Source organism: Anomaloglossus baeobatrachus, chromosome 5 (assembly GCF_048569485.1).
Source record: "Anomaloglossus baeobatrachus isolate aAnoBae1 chromosome 5, aAnoBae1.hap1, whole genome shotgun sequence".
NCBI classification, from domain to species: domain Eukaryota; kingdom Metazoa; phylum Chordata; class Amphibia; order Anura; family Aromobatidae; genus Anomaloglossus; species Anomaloglossus baeobatrachus.
In genome coordinates, this window is record NC_134357.1 from 21,181,948 (window position 1) to 21,201,507 (window position 19,560).

Genomic DNA, 19,560 nt, shown 5'->3' on the forward strand with positions numbered 1-19,560 from the left:
GCGGTCACCAGACTGAGAGGACACATATCACAGGCTGCGGTCTGTGCAGTGCGGGGGGGGGGGGGGGGGGCAGGAGACATTACACACCCCTATAGCTAGGAAGAAATCCAGACAAGGTTTAGAATTTAAGGGTAAAGTCACACTCCGAGCCTGAAGACTCAAATATTTGTTACAATTTATCCTTTTCTATAAAGTCGCATTAATGAATTAATTAAAAAGTGATTTCTATAAAACTATGACGCTCCACAGAATCCTGACACTTGTGGTTCTTTATGTTACAGGTGAGACACTTTATAAGGTCTTCATTGTTCATATCATTGTGTTTATTTACTCCTGTTTTGTACATTATATGTTTATATTGTATGAAGTATTTTACTATTTATTATTACTATTGTACATTTGTTATATTTTTACTCTTTTTTACTGATTATTATTTCAGATGCTTCTTACTTATTTTTACTATTATTATACTTTATTTTTAGTATTTATACTATTCTTTATTGTATATTAATTAACATTATAATTATATTGCTTTTTCTTACTTTTTTCATTTTTTTACATTTTTACTATTTTTTATTGATTATTATTTGATATGCTTATTACTTATTTTTTACTATTTGTATACTTTACTTGTAGTATTTTGACTTTGCTTTATTTTATATTAGTTAATATTATTATACAGATTTTTTTTACCATTTTTTATACTTTTACTAATTTTTTATTGATTATTAGTTGATTTGCGTCTTACTTTTTTTTACTATTTGTATGCTTTTTCTGTAGTATTTTTACTAGGATTCATTATATATATATATATATATATATATATATATATATATGCGTATATATATATATATATATATATATATATATATATATATGTGTGTAATCAAAAGCATTATATTTTTTTAATATTTTTGCTATTTTTCATTGATCATTATCTGATATGCTTATTAATTATATTTAATAGTTGTATACTTTAATTGTATAATAATGTTGCAATTTTTGCTTTACAATTATTATTATTACTATTATTATTAATAATAATAACAATAATAATATTTCCTATTTCTTGCTATTTTTCTTAATATTGTTACATTTTTTTTGGTATTGAATTTGTTATTATTTATTTTATTCTTTCTATATCTTATTTCTATAATAATAATAATAATAATAATAATAATAAGACTAATAATAATATAATATGTTATTATTATTATCATTATTATCATTATTATTATTAATAATAATAATAATAATAATAATAATAATAATAATAATAATAATAATAATAATAATAATAATAATAATAATAATAATATTGCACTTGTAACTAATTTTAATTATTATCATATCAAAGAAATGGTTTTAATTGGTGGAGAACATTAACAATATATTAATATTATTGTATTATTATTATTCAATATATACAGTAGATATATTTATTTATTTTTTACTTATTAAACTATTAAAAACTATTATTATTTTTTAACGATTAACTATTTTCCGTCACATCTTGTCACTGACTATTTGGAGAACAGTTTCTAGAATCAGTTTTTCCTTTTTGCGATTGCAATGATGATTGCATTAGTTCTCACTGAACCGGTTCTGATAGAGATTTCTCCTTTTCTCTTTGCCATATAAAGTCCATTTACAGCTTTTCTATAAAACCTGTATTTGCCGTTAAGGTGGTATTTTCAGGGCTGGGCCTCTCGTTACTTGGGAATCTGTAATACACAATGTTACCATTCTCCTCTTTTATTGGATATGTGGAATAACCATTGTGTAAGAACTAACAATTTTCTTTAATCCTCAGGGTCCTGCCAAGGGTTTCACATATCCCAGGATCCAGCGTTTTTGGTACGGAGGACTGGGGACGCTGTGGAGCTTCGCTGTCAGCACAATGACAATACCTACTTTGCAATGTTTTGGTACCAGCAGAAGCCACATGAGGGTCTGAAGCTCATGGTCTACTCAACCGGTGCACAATCTGGGGACATGGAGGCTGATTTTAAGGCTTGGACTCTCGATAGACCTGAAAACACTAGGGCTACATTAAAGTTATCTCATCCTAAAGCCGAGGACTCCGCGGTGTATTTCTGTGCCGCCAGCAAACACAGTCACATAAGTCAGTGCGTGAGTGAGCGTAAAACAGGCAGGGCATTATTGATGGGAAAGTGACAGTGCATTCTATATGATGCCCATAGAGGGGGATGTTTAATTATTGTACCCGATATATCATAATCCGGCAATCGTATACTATCCAGATGCAGTATGTGAATGGAAAGTACAAAAAGTCATTCCTGATTCATACGAAGCTGACATGGCCTGCTGATCCACCATGATGAATATTCTCTGATCTGCAGGAATGGAGGGTATCCTGCATGTCTCCAGGGCATTAGAACAAAACACATACCCAATAACTGTGGTAGTGGTTAAGTTATTTACAATATTATGTACACGCTACAGGCGTGGCAAGCGTGTTCAGACTGACCAAAGTCTGACACACTACAAATAAACCACTAAAACGACAACACAAACAGGGGGGAACACCGGGGACATGATACAATGGAGGTCTCTGTCGCTAGGGAGTTGGGTGGGGGTCACCTCCTGAACTCATCTCAAGCTGGCCCCTGAGCTCCCTAGCATCCCTATACAGGTTATTTCAACCTTTTGGCAAGCAGGATACCTTGGACCCTCAGCTGGCCCTAAACTCATCCTGCCTAGTGAGTAGGCCAACGAGTTCACTAGACTCGGGAATACAATACGGAAACACAAGGGAAGAAAAAAAACAAATACCGCAACACCAAAGGATAAAGGTCGGCTTCTTGGAGCGCAGCTCCTTCCACCAAGGGGGCAGTATACAAAAGAGTTTGTATCTTCAGCAGGGATTGCTGGGCAACACCTCTACTTAAAACTCAAGGGCGTGACTACAAAGCTACTGCAGCTAAAGCACTCAGCTAGGGCCACCAGCAGCAAAACTGACATTAACCGTTTAGGTACTAAAGGAAATGAAACCACATTTAAATGAGGATAACCAGATGGAGATGAGAGGCTACAGTCCGAAAGCTGTCACTAGTCTCTAAAAACAAGGAGACAACAGTGACAACCCTATTTGCACGCTCTGTCTTCCAGCTTTTTATATCCATAGACTTTAAGCATTTGGTGGTCCAAGTTTTACTCTGTAGTATTGTTCTAAGGGGCACTTTGCACACTACGACATCGCAAGCCGATGCTTGCGATGCCGAGCGTGATAGTCCCCGCCCCCGTCGCAGCTGCGATATCTTGTGATAGCTGGCATAGTGAACATTATCGCTACGGCAGCTTCACATGCACTCACCTGCCGTGCGACGTTGCTCTGGCCGACAACCCGCTTCCTTATTAAGGGGGCGGGTCGTGCGGCGTCATAGCGACGTCAAACGTCAGGCGGCCAATAAAAGCGGAGGGGCGGAGATGAGCGGGACATAAACATCCCGCCCATCTCCTTCCTTCCGCATAGCTGGCATGAGCTGCAGGACGCAGGTAGGAGATGTTCCTCGCTCCTGCGGCTTCACACACAGCGATGTGTGCTGCCGCAGGAGCGAGGAACAACATCGTTACATCGGTCATTTCCAAATTATGGAAATGACCGACGCTGCACCGATGATACAATTACGACGATTTTGCGCTCGTTAATCGTATCAAAAAGGCTTTACACACTACGATATCGCCTGCGATGCCGGATGTGCGTCACTTTCAATTTGACCCCACCGACATCGCACCTGCAATGTCGTAGTGTGCAAAGTACCCCTAAAGCATCACTGTAAAGCAGCTGATGAATTAGGTAGTCGGCTCTCAGACGCAGCCAGACTCCCCATAGGGAAGGCAGAGATGTTATATTACTGTCTCTTGTGACATGCATTATTAGTGATATGGTAGACTGTATTTTTTCCTAAAAGTGCGGAGAGTTAGGGAACAGGCCCAGAGAGGGTAAAGGCTAAGGTAAAGAGGACAGATACATTTTCTAGTCAGGAGATGAGACAGGGCCCAGTGTGCAGTAGAAGCAGACCTAAAGTCAAACTAGTGAGTAGAGCCGCAATATTTGGGTATCACTGATGTGAGAGGAGACAGGGACAGTGAATAGTGAAATTCTGAAAAAAGGAAGAAAATTGACCAAAGAAAAGTGTGATCGAGTGACAGGACAGGACACCTAGCAGTACGGCCCGAGTTTATAACTTAGAGAGGTAACAGGCCAGGATGGAAATCTTCTCTATACCATATAGTGTGACCATTGTTGAAATTGATGAATGAGGGCTCACATGGTATTTTTTTAAAATAAAATATTTTTTCTGTATTTTTTTTTTCTTTACATCTACTTGGTTAGTAATGGGGGTGTCTGATAGAGGCCTCGCAATTACTAACACGTGGGCTTGATGCCAGTTGTCAATTCACAACTGAGATCAACCCAACAAGTATTACTCCGATTGCCATCGCACCAGAGCAATCGTGAAGAGCCTGGTAAAGCGCCAGAATTGGATCATGTAATGGATGCGTCACCTCTAGGGTGGCTGGGGGCTGCTATTTTAAGGCTGGGAAGGGCCCAATAACCATGGACATTCCCATCCTGATTATACCAGCCCCCAGCTGTCTGTTGTACCTTGGCTGGCTATGAAAAATGGGGGGAGAAGCACACACTGAAGTGTAGTGCAAATATTGAGTATTTTCTCCTTGCAGATTTGGTGCAGAAAATAATCTGCAGCGTGTCAATTCTTTCAGGGGGTTTATAGCATTTTTCATCCATTGAAGTCAATTGAAAATTGCATCAAAAACGTGTGTTTTTGAGAAGCGTTTATCCTGCCAAGATATGCAGAAGTGATGCAGAAATGTCTGCATCCAAATACCGTGTGCACATAGCCCTACACGGCCATGCACAGCGTGCTGTGATTTTATACCTTAGCCCGATTCCAACTGATAAACTTGCAAATGGACACTGCCTCATTGTTGAAAATTATTGCAAATGTAACCCAATTTTTTCTCATATTTTACTGGCTGATTTTAAACACAGATGTTAGGGAACCCTTAGGCCTCGATTCCACTTGCGATTTGCAGGGATGAGTGCAATCCGATAAAACATCAGATTGCACTCGCACCAGTGCAAAACTATGGGGCAGCGTCCATCTGCGATTGATTTTTCACGCCACAGCGGCCTGCGGAATGAATCGCAGCATGCGGAGTTTGGCAACAAGTCTCGACTCATGAACCCCCATACAAGTCTATGGGGGCGTGTTGAAATGTAAGGACCGAAGGTCTGTTAGGGATCCAGTGGGTCACGAATAAGAGACGCAGGCAGAAAGTTAACCAACTAAATTTTCCTGACAGGGTTGCAAGAGGGGAAGTAAAGTATATACAACAATACGCTGACTCTTTCCCCAAATGAACACAGCCATACCATACAGTGAGATATACTCCTGGGCCGGTGTGGCCGGATATAAGAATAACTGCAAATTCTACTGTGGGAGGGAACAGGAAACAAAGATTTTATGAAAAGTCGCGGCCACAACAATTCGGGGTGAAAAGCTGAAAACTAAACAAAGACGGGGGATGCGCTGAGGACAGAAGAGAGGTCACCGGGACATTCTACATCAGATCAATTAGAAAAATAAAATCTGAAGTTATTACTTTTTATTTCAGGATATTTAAAGGGCCGTTACCATGATTTACCAGATTCAGCTCATTCTGATACTGGACATTCTCCAAGGTAAGGGTTAATAAGTTAGTATTTCTTAGTGTTGTGTGTTCTTTATGCAGCAGTTTCCTGGGGGCACAGACTTTCTTAATGTCCATGTTTCTTATATACCTATAATCCCTGTAAAATAAAGTTATGAAACTTTCTAAAACTTCTGAAAGTTAAGAAAATGTCTTAAACCAATGATGTCTTGAACCAACAAATGTCTTGAACCAATCCGTTCCTTACGATCTCAGAATCCCTGCTTGCTGTAAATGGTTTCATATCAGAGGTTGAAAAACATGTAGATTAAATACATCACACAGCTGAAGGTTTGGTACAATTGTATCCAGTCCAGAGATGTTGCACATTCCCTTGTTACAATGTATCACTATGGTTTCTGGCTGAGTATCTGATACATTGGGGAGAAATGTTGGGTCCGGATGGGATTTCAGTCTCTTGATGTAAAATAAGTGACTCAATTCATAGACAGCAAGCAGAGATCTCACATAAGAGTCCAGCCGCCTCTGTAAGCGCCAAGATATATGTGAAGGTATGAACCGTGAACCGCATTACTGCTATATAAAATATACTTAAAAAAATGAAGTTATCAATTCATGAGAGCCCATCAGCCACGGCAAGGCGTCCTTCTGTGACGGGACCCTTCCTATCATGTGTAATTGGCGGTTTCTTATCCCCTATAGATTTGTATATATGAATTGTGTTGTGTATTTCAGGTTGGTGCCAGAACGTGGCGGTGACCCAGAGGGACCGGCTCCTGATAGTCCGGACCGGGCAACCTGTGACCATCTCCTGCCACCAAAGCAACAAGGATCATTATGTTGCAGTTTGGTACCAGCAGAAACCGCGCCAAGCTCTGCAGCTCATGGTGCATTCTCCAGACCCTGGCATCATAGACATGGAGGCCGGGTACCAGAGCTGGAGGCTGCAGAGACCATCTAACCTGCAGTCATCACTGACCAAGGCCAGCGCCGAGGCCCAGGACTCCGCAGAGTATTTCTGTGCCTCCAGCAGCCACAGCAGCGAACTGCAGAGGAACCGACTGCACAAAACCCGTACATACACCGAGGAGACCTCCAGGGGGCGCTGCCCGGCAGAGCAGAGACACATATACTATATTTATATACGTATATACTGTATGTCTACAGTCCATGCACACAATGGCCAGTGCATCTAAGCTCAGCATATGTGTGGTACTGTCTGCTGAGGAGCTGCATCTGAGCCAGTTATAGATTTCTTGTCCGTAGATCTGATGCATCTAAGCATAGGATGAGTGATACTGTCACAGACAACTGAACATTATGTTACTTAAGACATTATACGTAGCTTGTGTTTACCTTAAGGGAACCTGCCATGGGTGTACTTACTTATGGAAGTATTGGTGCGCCCACTCGTCCCCCGAAGAAATAATACAGTTCATGTAGAGATCTAATGAGCCAGTCATTAGAAATCTAGTGTAGAAGCCACATGCAAATCAGGCTGGGAGTGCACTGGGGGCGGGGCAATACAGTTAGAGACGACGTCCATTCATTCATTCATTCATTCATTCATTCCCTCATCCATCCATCTACCCTTCCAATGCATGCATCCATCCAACAGTATACTACAAAAACAAAAAAACTGACCATCATCTCCACACAGAATAAACAGGTGCTGCTACTGTCACTGAATAATATACATGATTTATAACTGACAGCAGCAAATCCATCCATCCATCCAATCATCCATCCATTCATCCATCCATCCATCCAATCATCCATCCATTCATCCATCCATCCATCCATCCAATCATCCATTCATTCATCCATCCATCCGTCCTTCCATCCAATCATCCATCCATCCATCCATCCATCTATCCATCCAATCATTCATCCATCCATACATCCATCCCTTCATCCATCCAGCCAACCAACCAATCATCCATTAATCCATCCATCCAATCATCCATCCATTCATCCATCCATCCATCCAGCCAATCATCCATCCACTCATCCATCCATCCATCCATCCATCCATCCATCCAATCATCCATTCATCCATCCATCCAATCATCCATCCATTCATTCAATCATCCATCCATCCCTCCATCCATCCATCCATCCATCCATCGAATCCATCCATCCATCCAACCAACCAATCGTCCATCCATCCATCCATCCAATCATCCATCCATCCAGCCAAACAACCAATCATCCATTAATCCATCCATCCAATCATCCATCCATTCATCCATCCATCCATCCAGCCAACCAACCAATCATCCATCCATAAATCCATCCAATTATCCATCCATCCATCCATCCATCCATCCAATCATCCATTCATCCATCCATCCATCCAGCCAATCATTCATCCATCCATACATCCATCCCTTCATCCATCCAGCCAACCAACCAATCATCCATCCATCCATCCAATCAACCATCCACTCATCCATCCATCCATCCAATCATCCATCCATCCCTCCATACATCCATCCAAACATCTAATCCATCCATCCATCCAACCAACCAATCGTCCATCCATCCATCCATCCAATCATCCATCCATCCATCCAATCATCCATCCAATCATCCATCCATCCATCCATCCAATCAATCATCCATCCATCCTTCCATCCAATCATCCATCCATCCATCCATCCATCCATCCAATCATCCATCCAATCATCCATCCATCCATCCAATCAATCATCCATCCATCCTTCCATCCAATCATCCATCCATCCATGCATCCATCCATCCATCCAATCAATCATCCATCCTTCCATCCAATCATCCATCCATCCATGCATCCATCCATCCATCCAATCATCCATCCATCAATCCAATCATCCATCCATCCATGCATCCATCCAATCATCCATCCAATCATCCATCCATCCATGCATCCATCCATCCATCCATCCATCCATTCATTCATTCATTCAAACATCTAATCCATCCATCTAATTAATCCATCCATCTAATTAATCCATCCATCCATCCATCCATCCATCCATCCATTATCAATTTACATATCAGAGGAGGCAGCAGCCTCTGTGTGCGCCACGTTGTATACAGTAACTGAATATACAGGAATCTTCATGCTTTATACTTCTGTACCGCTTTCCTCTTCCTCCTGACATTACATATAGGATGTTTTTCCTTACAGCGCACCCGCCAGCAGAACGTCCTTACACACAGTGCAGGGATTTGGCTGTGGAGGTCCTCAGCCCCCAATAATATGACATCTTTTTTACAGAGATGGGATGCACTGGTCAGGAGGAATCTAGTGAAGAAGTCATATGCAAACCAGGCAGAAGTGCAGTGGGGGTGTGTCAGTGACTAGGACGGCCTCTTCTAAGTACTTTGCCCCGCCCCCAGTGCACTCCCAGTCTGATTTGCATATGACTTATACATCTAATATCTTCTGACTGGCGCATCCGATCTCCACAAAAAGCTGTCACAGAGAAGAGCTGCCCCTTTTGGTAGATGGAGCGAATGACATTAGAATAGGAGGGATCATCTGCAGGACCTGAGGGACCACCCCAGAGCCCCAGTCCTCACAGGCTTCATCAGTGAGATGATGAGGGTCCTCCTGCTCCTGGGATACATCCTACCATGTAAGCTGTGATCGCAGCCACCTGCAGTGTATCTAAACCAGAGTATCTAAGCCGTGTAAAAATCATATCTCGCTGTATCCCAATCATGTAATGCCATTGTGATCAGACATGATTAACCCCTTGTGTCCCTGGCAGGCTGCGGTGCGGTGGTCGTGGAGCAGGAGAAGAAGCTTCTGATGGTGAAGGCTGGGGATACAGTGGAGCTGAGATGCAGTCAGGATGAGAGCAATTACCTCTACATGCTCTGGTATCAGCAGAAGCCGGGGCAGGGGCTGAAGCTCATGGTGTATTCCATGAATGTGAACTCTGAGGACATGGAGGACGACTACAAGGAGAGGTGGTCCCTAAAGAGGCCCACGGTCCACGAGTCCACCCTGACCCTAAAAGCCTCAGCCCCAGAGGATGGCGCCGTGTACTTCTGTGCCGCCAGTATACACAGCCCGAGAGAGCGGAGCCCAGCCTGATAATAACCGGGGTGCAATCCCCTCCGCCTCCTGCAGGGGGCCTCACTCTCCTGTTCATTAACCCCTTAATACCATTTGTGGAAATTTTTGGTTTCTTTTATGACTTTCTTGCATTTTCATCTTATTTTATCGATATAGCCGCAGAAAGATTTTTTTTTCTTTGTACACGAGTTATGATTTTTCATTACAACCAATTTGGGGTATATTTGACCTATTGATCAATTTTTAACCCCTTCTGCAGAAGAATGAATAAAGAAAAAAGAATTTCAACTTTTTGAGATGGAAATTGTGGGGGTTTGTTCCCTGTTTCGCTATAATGGTAAATTATTCTTGCTTTATTCTACGAGTTGAGATGAATATGACAATTCCAAATAAATTATATATAAATTTACATTTAATTCCTTTGCACAACAAAAACATGGAAAAAAGGTCATTTTTGTGTTTCCACTCCCTGCGAGCCAGAACGTTTTTCTTTAGTCACTTGGGGACTTGTTTTTTGGCTGGTTTCAGACGTCTGTATTTCAGGTACGTGTGACACAAGTCCCCTTTGGTACGTACTTCTATGGTGTTCCTCACACGGTCGTGTTTTCACGTGGACCGTGTGACCCCGCATTTCCCCGCACACACAAACGCAGGCATGTCCGTTTTTTCTCCGGCAGCACGAGTGTCACATGGATCGCACATTGATGTGATCCGTGTGACAGCAGTGTGACATGTATCGGAGAAAACACAGGTTTTTGAAATAAAAAGATTTTCTCTATTCACCTGTATCCAGCGATGCTGTCTCCGGCTTCTGACCACCGCTCATTATCATCACTGAATATTCACTGCACCTCGGAGCTGGAAGCAGGAGCATCGCCAAAGACAGCATCATGGTGACAGCACTGGGGACAGCATCACCGGGGACAGGTGAGTATCCAGCAATCAGTGTGTGTGCAGTGATGTCCAGGAGGTCATCAGATTTCCCAATGAACTCTGATGAACCCCTGAAGTCACCATCGTGACACCCACTGTAGCGCAGATGTCACGGGGGTGTCATCAGGAGGTCATCAGAGTGGATTGGGCACTCTGATGACCTCGTGGTCTTCACTGCACACACACTGCTAGCTAGATACTCACCTGTCACCAGCAACTCTGTCCCCGGTGCTGTCCTCAGCAATGTACCCAGCGATGCTTCTGCTTCTAGGTCCAGGCTGCAGTGAATATTCTACAGTATGAATATAATTAGCGGGGGTCAGAAGCAGGAAACAGCAGAAAAGAAAGCAGTGCTGGATACAGATGAATATAGAAAAATCTTTTTATTTCAAAGACACGTGTTTTCTCTGGTACATGCCACACATATGCAAACATAGATGTCACACGTGACACACGTATGACACACTTATGACCATACCCATGATTGTGGCTTGTACCAGATTAAACATGGACGTCTGAAACTGGCCTTAGGGGTACTTTGCACGTTGCGACATTGCTACTGCGATATCGCCGGGGCCAAATCGAAAGTGACGCACATCCGGCGCCGGTAACTATGTCGCAACGTGTAAAGCCTAGATGCGCCGATAAACGATCGCAAAAGCGTTGAAAATCGGTGATCTGTGTAGTGTCGGTCATTTTCATAATGTCGCACCAATAGGACATACGATGTTGTTCCTCGTTCCTGCAGCAGCACACATCAATGTGTGTGAAGCCGCAGGAGCGAGGAACATTTCCTTACCTGCCTCCACCGCCAATGCGGAAGGAAGGAGGTGGGCGGGATGTTTACGTCCCGCTCATCTCTGCCCCTCCGCTTCTATTGGCCGCCTGCCGTGTGACGTCGCTGTGACGCCGCACGCCCCGCCCCCTCAGGAAGGAAGCGGGTCACTGGCCAGAGCGACGTCGCAGGACAGGTAAGTGCGTGTGAAGCTGCTGTAGCGATAATGTTCGCTACAGCAGCTATTACAAGATATCGCATGTGCGACGGGGGCGGGGACTATCGCGCTCGGCATCGCTAGCCGATGCTAGCGATGTCGCAGCGTGCAAAGTACCCCTAAGTCTGACAGGTCACACTTTTTCTTGGTGGTGTTTTGGGGCAAATATTATGAATTAGTTTATTTGTAGAATTTTTGCAGGGGAAGAAATGCAAAAACAAAAAATTCCAAAAAATGTCACCAATGTATCTGCAGTCTCCTTTTTACTGTGATAGAAATAACAATGCAAATTTATTCTATTATTAGGCTATTTCCATTTTGGCTTTACCAAATATAAATTTTTTATGGTGAGTTATTTAAAAAAATAGAAACTTTTGTTTTTGGGGGGTGGGGATGAGTATCCTTTTTGTTCTTATTAAACTTAAAGGCCAAAGTAATTTTCATCTAAATTCTTATCTATTTAGAGCCATATTCTAAACTATTTTCACATATGCTTGAATTAAAAATTCCCTACCGTTCCCTATCTACACTAAGTAATGTTCTATTTTTTTCCTTATTTCCTCACTGATGATGCTTTGTTTCAGATTCCCAGTGCATGCTGGGATAGTCAAATGAAGCATCATCAGGGTGTCAGAGGCTGCTGTCACTGTTGCAGCCTCTGTCCCCTCCCTGAAACAAAGCGTCCTCGCATGCTGTGCGATGTGCACAATGACAGTGCGCTCTCTGTTGTTGGCTCAGATCATCAGTAATGAACTGGCACCAGAATGCACTGTCAGTCTGCAGTGTCAGGATACTTGAGATCAGTGCTGCCCCAGCAAGTGACATCACTGATCTGTCACACGGAGATTTTTACAAACTTTGCTGACTGACATGGCAGCGTCAGCATCTGTTCAGACTACTGATTCTGACACGCCGCCCGATAACTTCTCTGGTGTCTATGAGCAATACAGGCAGACTCGGGCATTGATCTGCAGAGTGGTAGTTCATAGGCAGGCTAGCAAGAGTTAATCTCTGCTAGTCTGCCTTTAGTCTCCTTTGATCACATGTTGTGAGGGAGCCAATTACATCTGCTCTCCTCCTATATATATGCTGGCTAGATCCTTCCTTCTATGCCAGTTATAGTTTTACTTAGCTGGTCTAGTGAGGTGTTGTGATCCAGACTATGTTGTGATTGTTATACTTGTTGCTGAGTGTGGTTGTGGCGTTAACCCTTCTTGTCTTTTGTTGCTTCCTTCCTGCTCTTGCTTTTCTCCTGAGTCTCTCATTGTCTATTCTTGTGTGTGTGCAGTGGGTCAGAGTTTTGGTTTTCCCTTGTCTGTCTTTATTTGTGGTCCCTTCTCACTTCTGCCCCTCCGTTCGCTGGTGGGAGGGGGGAATCAGATTAGTTCTGGTTAGGAGAAGAGCCAGGAAAGGGACTCAGGCATCTCCACCATTAGAGATAACCCTGAGGTTAGGGATAGCCTAGGGAACCCTAGTGTGAGAGACAACATAGGAGCCCCGGCCCCTCACTATCATACAGTCACAGTGACATTGTCCCTGCACGCGAGTATTTTGACACTGCTTTGGCAGTGCTCTTTGCTCTGTTGCTGCCTCATTACTGCTGTGTAGTGTAGTAAGAGAACGGTAGGGAATTTTTAATTCAAGCATATTAGAAACTAGTTTAGATTTTGGCACTAAATAGAAAGGGATTTATAATGATGGTATGCTAGGTCCTCGACTACCATAGTAACGCATCTGACCCGACCCTCTATCAAACCCCTCATATGCAGCAGTTGCTATTGACATTAGCATCTAAGGGGTTAAATGACTAATTTTGCTGGTCGATCAGTTGCCAATGGCTGAGTCTGCTAGTGATAGGCTGAGCCACAGGATTGTGGAGCTGCACATCAGAAGATGTATCTGCTGCCATTGTGGTGACCCAGAGTAGACACTACTAGAATGTCCCTTGATGGGCCGTGCGTTTCTCTATAATGTTGGACATTATCTGTGCCTTCTGAAGCCTTAGGCGGGCTTTGCACACTACGACATCGCAGGTGCGATGTCGGTGGGGTCAAATCGAAAGTGACGCACATCCGGCGTCACTTGCGATGTCGTAGTGTGCAAATCCTAGATGATACGATGAACGAGCGCAAAATCGTCGTCATCGTATCATCGCTGCAGCCTCCGACATTTCCATAATGCCGGGGGAGCGACAGGTACGATGTAGTTCCTCGTTCCTGCGACCGCACACATCGCTGTGTGTGAAGCCGCAGGAGCGAGGAACTTCACCTTACCTGCCTCCCGGCTGCAATGAGAAGGACGGAGGTGGGCGGGATGTTTACATCCTGCTCATCTCCGCCCCTCCACTTCAATTGGCCGCCTGCCGTGTGACGTCACTGTGACGCCGCACGACCCGCCCCCTAAGGAAGGAGGCGGGTCGCCGGCCAGAGGGACGTCGCACGGCAGGTATGTGCGTGTAAAGCTGCCGTTACTCTGAGAGTTGTAGCATCTACACTGACCTCTGCTGGCCTTTCTCAAAACTACCTTTGCCTTATATGGTAACAGGAAGAAGTGACGCAGCAGTGAGGACATTTCAGAATCCTTTCTGACAGGAAAAATAGAAAGATGTCTGTGGCTGAAGACTCAGGAGATGAGGACTGAAGAGGTGAGGACTGAGGAGGTGAGGGCTGAGGTGAGGACTGAGGAGGTGAGGGCTGAGGAGGTGAGGACTGAGGAGGTGAGGACTGAGGAGGTGAGGGCTGAGGAGGTGAGGGCTGAGGAGATGAGGGCTGAGGAGGTGAGGGCTGAAATGAGGACTGAGGAGGTGAGGGCTGAGGAGGTAAGGGCTGAGGAGGTGAGGGCTGAGAAGGTGAAGGCTGAAGAGGTGAGGGCTGAGGAGGTGAGGGCTGAGGAGATGAGGGCTGAGGTGGTGAGGGCTGAGGAGGTGAAGACTGAGGAGCTGAGGACTGAGGAAGTAAGGGCTGAGGAGGTGAGTGCTGAGGAGGTGAGGGCTGAGGAGGTGAAGGCTGAGGAGGTGAGGGCTGAGTGTTATGATCCGGAACCATGGAAGATCACCACAAATCATTGGCAAAAAGGTGACAAGAGCCTTGGCAACTAATCTGGCCGCCATCCCCTTACTAACCAACACAACTAGAAGTAGCCGAGGGGTGAACTAACATCCTGTGCACCACGAACCCAGCCGGAGAACTAACTATCCTAAAGGTAGGAAAGATGAATTACTCTCTGCCTCAGAAAATAGACAAGAATAGCAAGCCCCCCACATTCAAAGACTGCGGTGATATAGGAAAAACACAATACACAGGTAGATGACAGAATTAGCAAAAGGTGAGGCCCCCGCTGACTAAAATAGGAAAGGACAGGAAAGGGATTGATGGTAGCCAGAGAAAAACCCTGCAAAATACCAACTTCCTGATAGTACAAAAAGGCCCTCAGATCGCTCGATCTGAACTCCGTCCTATACCAGGTGCCCTTGTCATACCAATGAACAGAAAACAAGAATTATAACAAATTCAACAAGCCATAAACACATGGACCCAAAGGAGCTATACTCCAAACAGAACTGCAGGGAGTTCCTCAACAATCCACTGAGGGGAAAAATCCCTGGAAGGAAATAAACTGAAACCAACCACAACAAATGACAAACCCAGATAAGCTAAAGAACCAGGCAATAAATAAAGAGCAAGAACTTATCTGGAGTGGATGTGATGTAGACCAGGATTAAGCAGGCTGGAGATACAAAGAACAACTGACATCCGGCAACAGCCTGCAATCAGACCAGGACTTAAATAAGCAGAGAGTTAGGAAAGGAAACACCCACTGCACAACCCACCTGGTATCTGTCCAAACCCTTCCTGGCCACCAGAGGGAGCCTCTCAGCAGCCAAGACATAACTAACATTCACAACAGTACCCCCCCTTGAGGAGGGGTCACCGAACCCTCACCCACGCCACCGGGTCGCTCGGGATGAGCATGATGGAAGGCGCGAACCAACCTGTCCGCATGAATGTCAGAAGCCACAACCCAAGAGTTATCCTCCTGCCCATAACCCTTCCATTTCACAAGGTACTGAAGCTGACGCCTACTGCGACGGGAATCCAGAATTTTTTCAACCTCATACTCCAGATCCCTTTGTACCAAAACAAGGTCAGGAGGCGCTGCTGCAGGAACTGCCGGCTCCACATGTTTCTTCAACAAGGACTTATGGAAGACATTGTGAATCTTAAATGACGCAGGCAGAGTCAAACGGAAAGATACAGGATTAATAATCTCCGAAATCTTATAAGGTCCAATAAATCTGGGCTTAAATTTAGGAGACGGAACTCTCATAGGAATATTTTTAGAGGACAACCACACCATGTCCCCCACTTTAAACCGGGGACCAACAGTCCGACGCCGGTTGGCAAACTTTTGGGCAGTTTCTTGGGACTGAAACAATTTATCCACTACCTGCCCCCAAATCTGCTGCATTCTGTCGACCACGGAATCCACCCCCGGACAGTCAGACGCCTCAAGCTGCCCTGAGAGGAACCTAGGGTGATACCCAAAATTGCAGAAAAAGGGGGACACCAACGTGGTAGAGCTAGCTCTATTGTTAAGGGCAAATTCAGCCAAAGGCAAAAACGAACCCCAGTCATCCTGATCCGCAGAAACAAAACACCGTAAATAGGTCTCCAGGGTCTGGTTAGCCCTTTCAGTCTGACCGTTGGTCTGAGGATGAAATGCAGAGGAGAAAGACAGCTGAACATCCAATTTGGAGCAAAAATTCCTCCAAAACCTGGATACAAACTGCACCCCTCTGTCAGAAACAATGTTTTCGGGAATACCATGCAAACGGACAACATGTTCCAAAAACAAAGGCACCAACTCTGATGAAGACGGCAACTTAGATAGGGGAACCAAGTGGACCATCTTGGAGAATCTGTCACAGATCACCCAAATCACAGTCATTTTCTGAGAGACGGGAAGCTCAGAAATAAAATCCATAGAGATGTGCGTCCAAGGTTTCTTAGGTACAGGCAAAGGCAATAATAGCCCACTAGAACGTGAACAACAGGGCTTGGACCTAGAACAAACTCCACACGACTGCACAAAACGACGGACATCTCGGGACAGGGAAGGCCACCAAAAAGAGCGTCTCACAAGATCCCGAGTACCAAAAATGCCAGGATGACCCGCCAAAACAGAGCAATGAACCTCAGAGACAACTCGGTCTCTCCATTGGTCTGGGACAAACAGTTTCCCTGTAGGACATCTCTCAGGTTTATCCCCCTGAAATTCCGCCAGTGCCAACCGCAGATCAGGCGAAATAGCCGAGAAAACTACACCATCATTCAGGATAGTAGACGGTTCGACAACCTCCAAAGAGTCAGCGCAGAAACTCCTGGAAAGGGCATCGGCCTTAACATTCTTGGTGCCCGGCAAAAAAGAGACCACAAAATTAAACCGGGTAAAAAACAAAGCCCACCTGGCCTGCCGAGGATTCAACCTCTTGGCCGATTCCAGATAGATGAGATTCTTGTGGTTCGTAAGCACCACAACTTGATGCCTAGCCCCCTCCAACCAATGCCTCCACTCTTCAAATGCCCACTTCATAGCCAATAATTCCCGGTTCCCCACATCATAATTCCGTTCAGAAGGAGCAAACTTCCGAGAGAAAAAGGCACAGGGCTTAAGTTTACCCGAAGTAGCGTCTCGTTGAGACAGAACAGCACCTGCTCCGATCTCTGAGGCATCGATCTCAACTTGAAATGGGCGAGACACGTCAGGTTGCTGCAGAACTGGGGCAGAAGTGAATCGCCTTTTAAGCTCCTGGAAGGCCACAATAGCCTCAGGGGTCCAATGCTCAGCATCAGCTCCCTTCTTTGTCAAATCTGTCAGAGGTTTGACAATGGCAGAAAAATTGGCTATAAATTTACGGTAAAAATTAGCAAACCCCAAAAACCGCTGCAGGGATTTTAGAGAAGTCGGTTGCACCCAGTCGTAAATAGCCTGAACCTTAACCGGGTCCATTTTAATAGCGGAGGGAGACAGGATGAAGCCCAAAAAGGAAATCCTTTGCACCCCAAAGAGGCACTTTGACCCCTTAACGTACAGTGCATTATCCTTAAGTATCTGAAAAACCTCCCGTACTTGCCCCACATGAGAGTCCCAATCATCAGAAAAAATCAAGATGTCATCCAAATACACAATCAAAAATTTACCAATAAGGTCCCGAAAAATATCATTCATGAAGGCCTGGAAGACGGAGGGTGCATTAGTGAGCCCAAAAGGCATCACTAGGTACTCAAAATGCCCCTCAGGAGTATTAAAAGCCGTCTTCCATTCATCACCCTCCTTAATACGGATGAGATTATACGCACCCTTGAGATCCAGTTTCGTAAACCATTTGGCTCTCTGCACTCTAGAGAACAGATCAGACATCAGAGGCAAAGGGTACTGATATTTGACTGTAATTTTATTAAGAAGACGGTAATCAATACAAGGCCTCAACGAAGCATCTTTCTTAGCAACAAGGAAAAAGCCAGCACCCAAAGGAGAAGATGAGGGCCGAATGTGCCCCTTCTCCAATGATTCTCTGATGTATGACTGACTTGCCCACCCCAGGGCTATGGGACACCCGGTGCCGGGCCGGACTAGTCTGGGGGTAGTCAGTGGTGGCGGGGCCCGACTCCGTTGCCCTGGTGGGTGTCAGTTTAAATATGGCTGGTGACTTGGGAGCAATTAAAGTATTTGTTTCGTGACGCCACCTGTGGTTTGCGGTTATTAAGCCGCCGCTGCTGTGTGAGGCCTCCGGGGTGATGATACGGCAGCAATGGTGGTACTGCTCCCCACAGGTGGAGCGGTGCCCCGGGGACACTGTTGGTGCTCGTGAAAGTCTATGGTGTTGTGTGGATAACACGGTGCAGGGCCGACAGGCAATGAAAGAACTAGGCACAAACAACAGTCTCTTTACCTTTTCCTCTTTTACTTTAAGAACAGTCCAGTCCTGGGAGACCGTCACAGGTGGTGAAGGAGATCCGGTCGGCCTGGAAGTACTTGGGGTGATCTTTTTGGCAAGATGAGTATGAGGCCAACTCCTGTTCTTTTCTTTACTATTATAGGATCCTGCTCTCTGAATCTAGCAATGGCCCTCTTGCTGCTGGGACCGGTGGTACGTCCCTTTACCTCTGTGGTAGGCTGCGCAGGCCCTCTCTGGTGCTTCTCTGCTGGAGTCCACACCGGGCCCTGATGATGCAGCTGTACCTTCGGGCTGTTTATGGGCCAGGTGCTTGCAGCTCTCCTGCCCTTCGGATTCGGCTACCAAGGAGTATTTTAAGCCCTGGTGGCCACAGACTCCGATGTCCGAGTCTCTTCTCTGCCCCTCTGCTCCTCCTGCTTCCCTGGGCCAAGCTGCTCCAGCTCTAGGCCCCAGATCCACAGGACAGCACACTCTGCGTCTGCTTGCTATCACTTCTCTCTACAGACTGACTACTACTTCCTCCCTCAGGTCAGACTTAAGGAATGCTCCCTGGAATTCCAGGTTCAGAGCTCCCCCTGCTGGCCGGAGGGAGAACTGCGTTGGATGTTAAACTTACTGGCCAATGGACCTCCCAATTACCTCCAGGCTCAGCATTAACCCTTTGGGAGGGCAATGCTGTTGTGGCGAACAGGTCCTGGGGCGCCACACTGCCCCTTAGTTAAATTCAGTACTCCCGGACTGTAGAAACAAAACATAACATGTTAGAACATTTCATCCCATTATGGGAGGCGCATTACTTAAACGTTACAAACTTAAACACTATTATAAGAGTCCAGTGTGGCTCCCTGCCAGGTGTCCATTACACTGCTCCATGGGGGACCCGCCGCGATCAAACCCCCAACGTA

At 45.1% G+C, this 19,560-nt stretch overlaps 2 gene segments (V, D, J or C); both read left to right on the top strand.

Annotated features, from left to right (window-relative positions):
- The first annotated feature begins 5,564 nt into the window (after positions 1 to 5,564).
- On the top strand, positions 5,565 to 6,899 carry LOC142312576 (T cell receptor beta variable 6-1-like). The segment is given in 3 exon segments: positions 5,565 to 5,734; positions 6,439 to 6,777; positions 6,871 to 6,899. Coding segments are annotated over 3 exon segments (414 nt in total).
- A 2,385-nt stretch (positions 6,900 to 9,284) lies between these two features.
- LOC142313207 (T cell receptor beta variable 6-6-like) lies at positions 9,285 to 9,816 on the top strand. The segment is given in 2 exon segments: positions 9,285 to 9,326; positions 9,462 to 9,816. Coding segments are annotated over 2 exon segments (369 nt in total).
- The last annotated feature ends 9,744 nt before the right edge of the window (positions 9,817 to 19,560 follow it).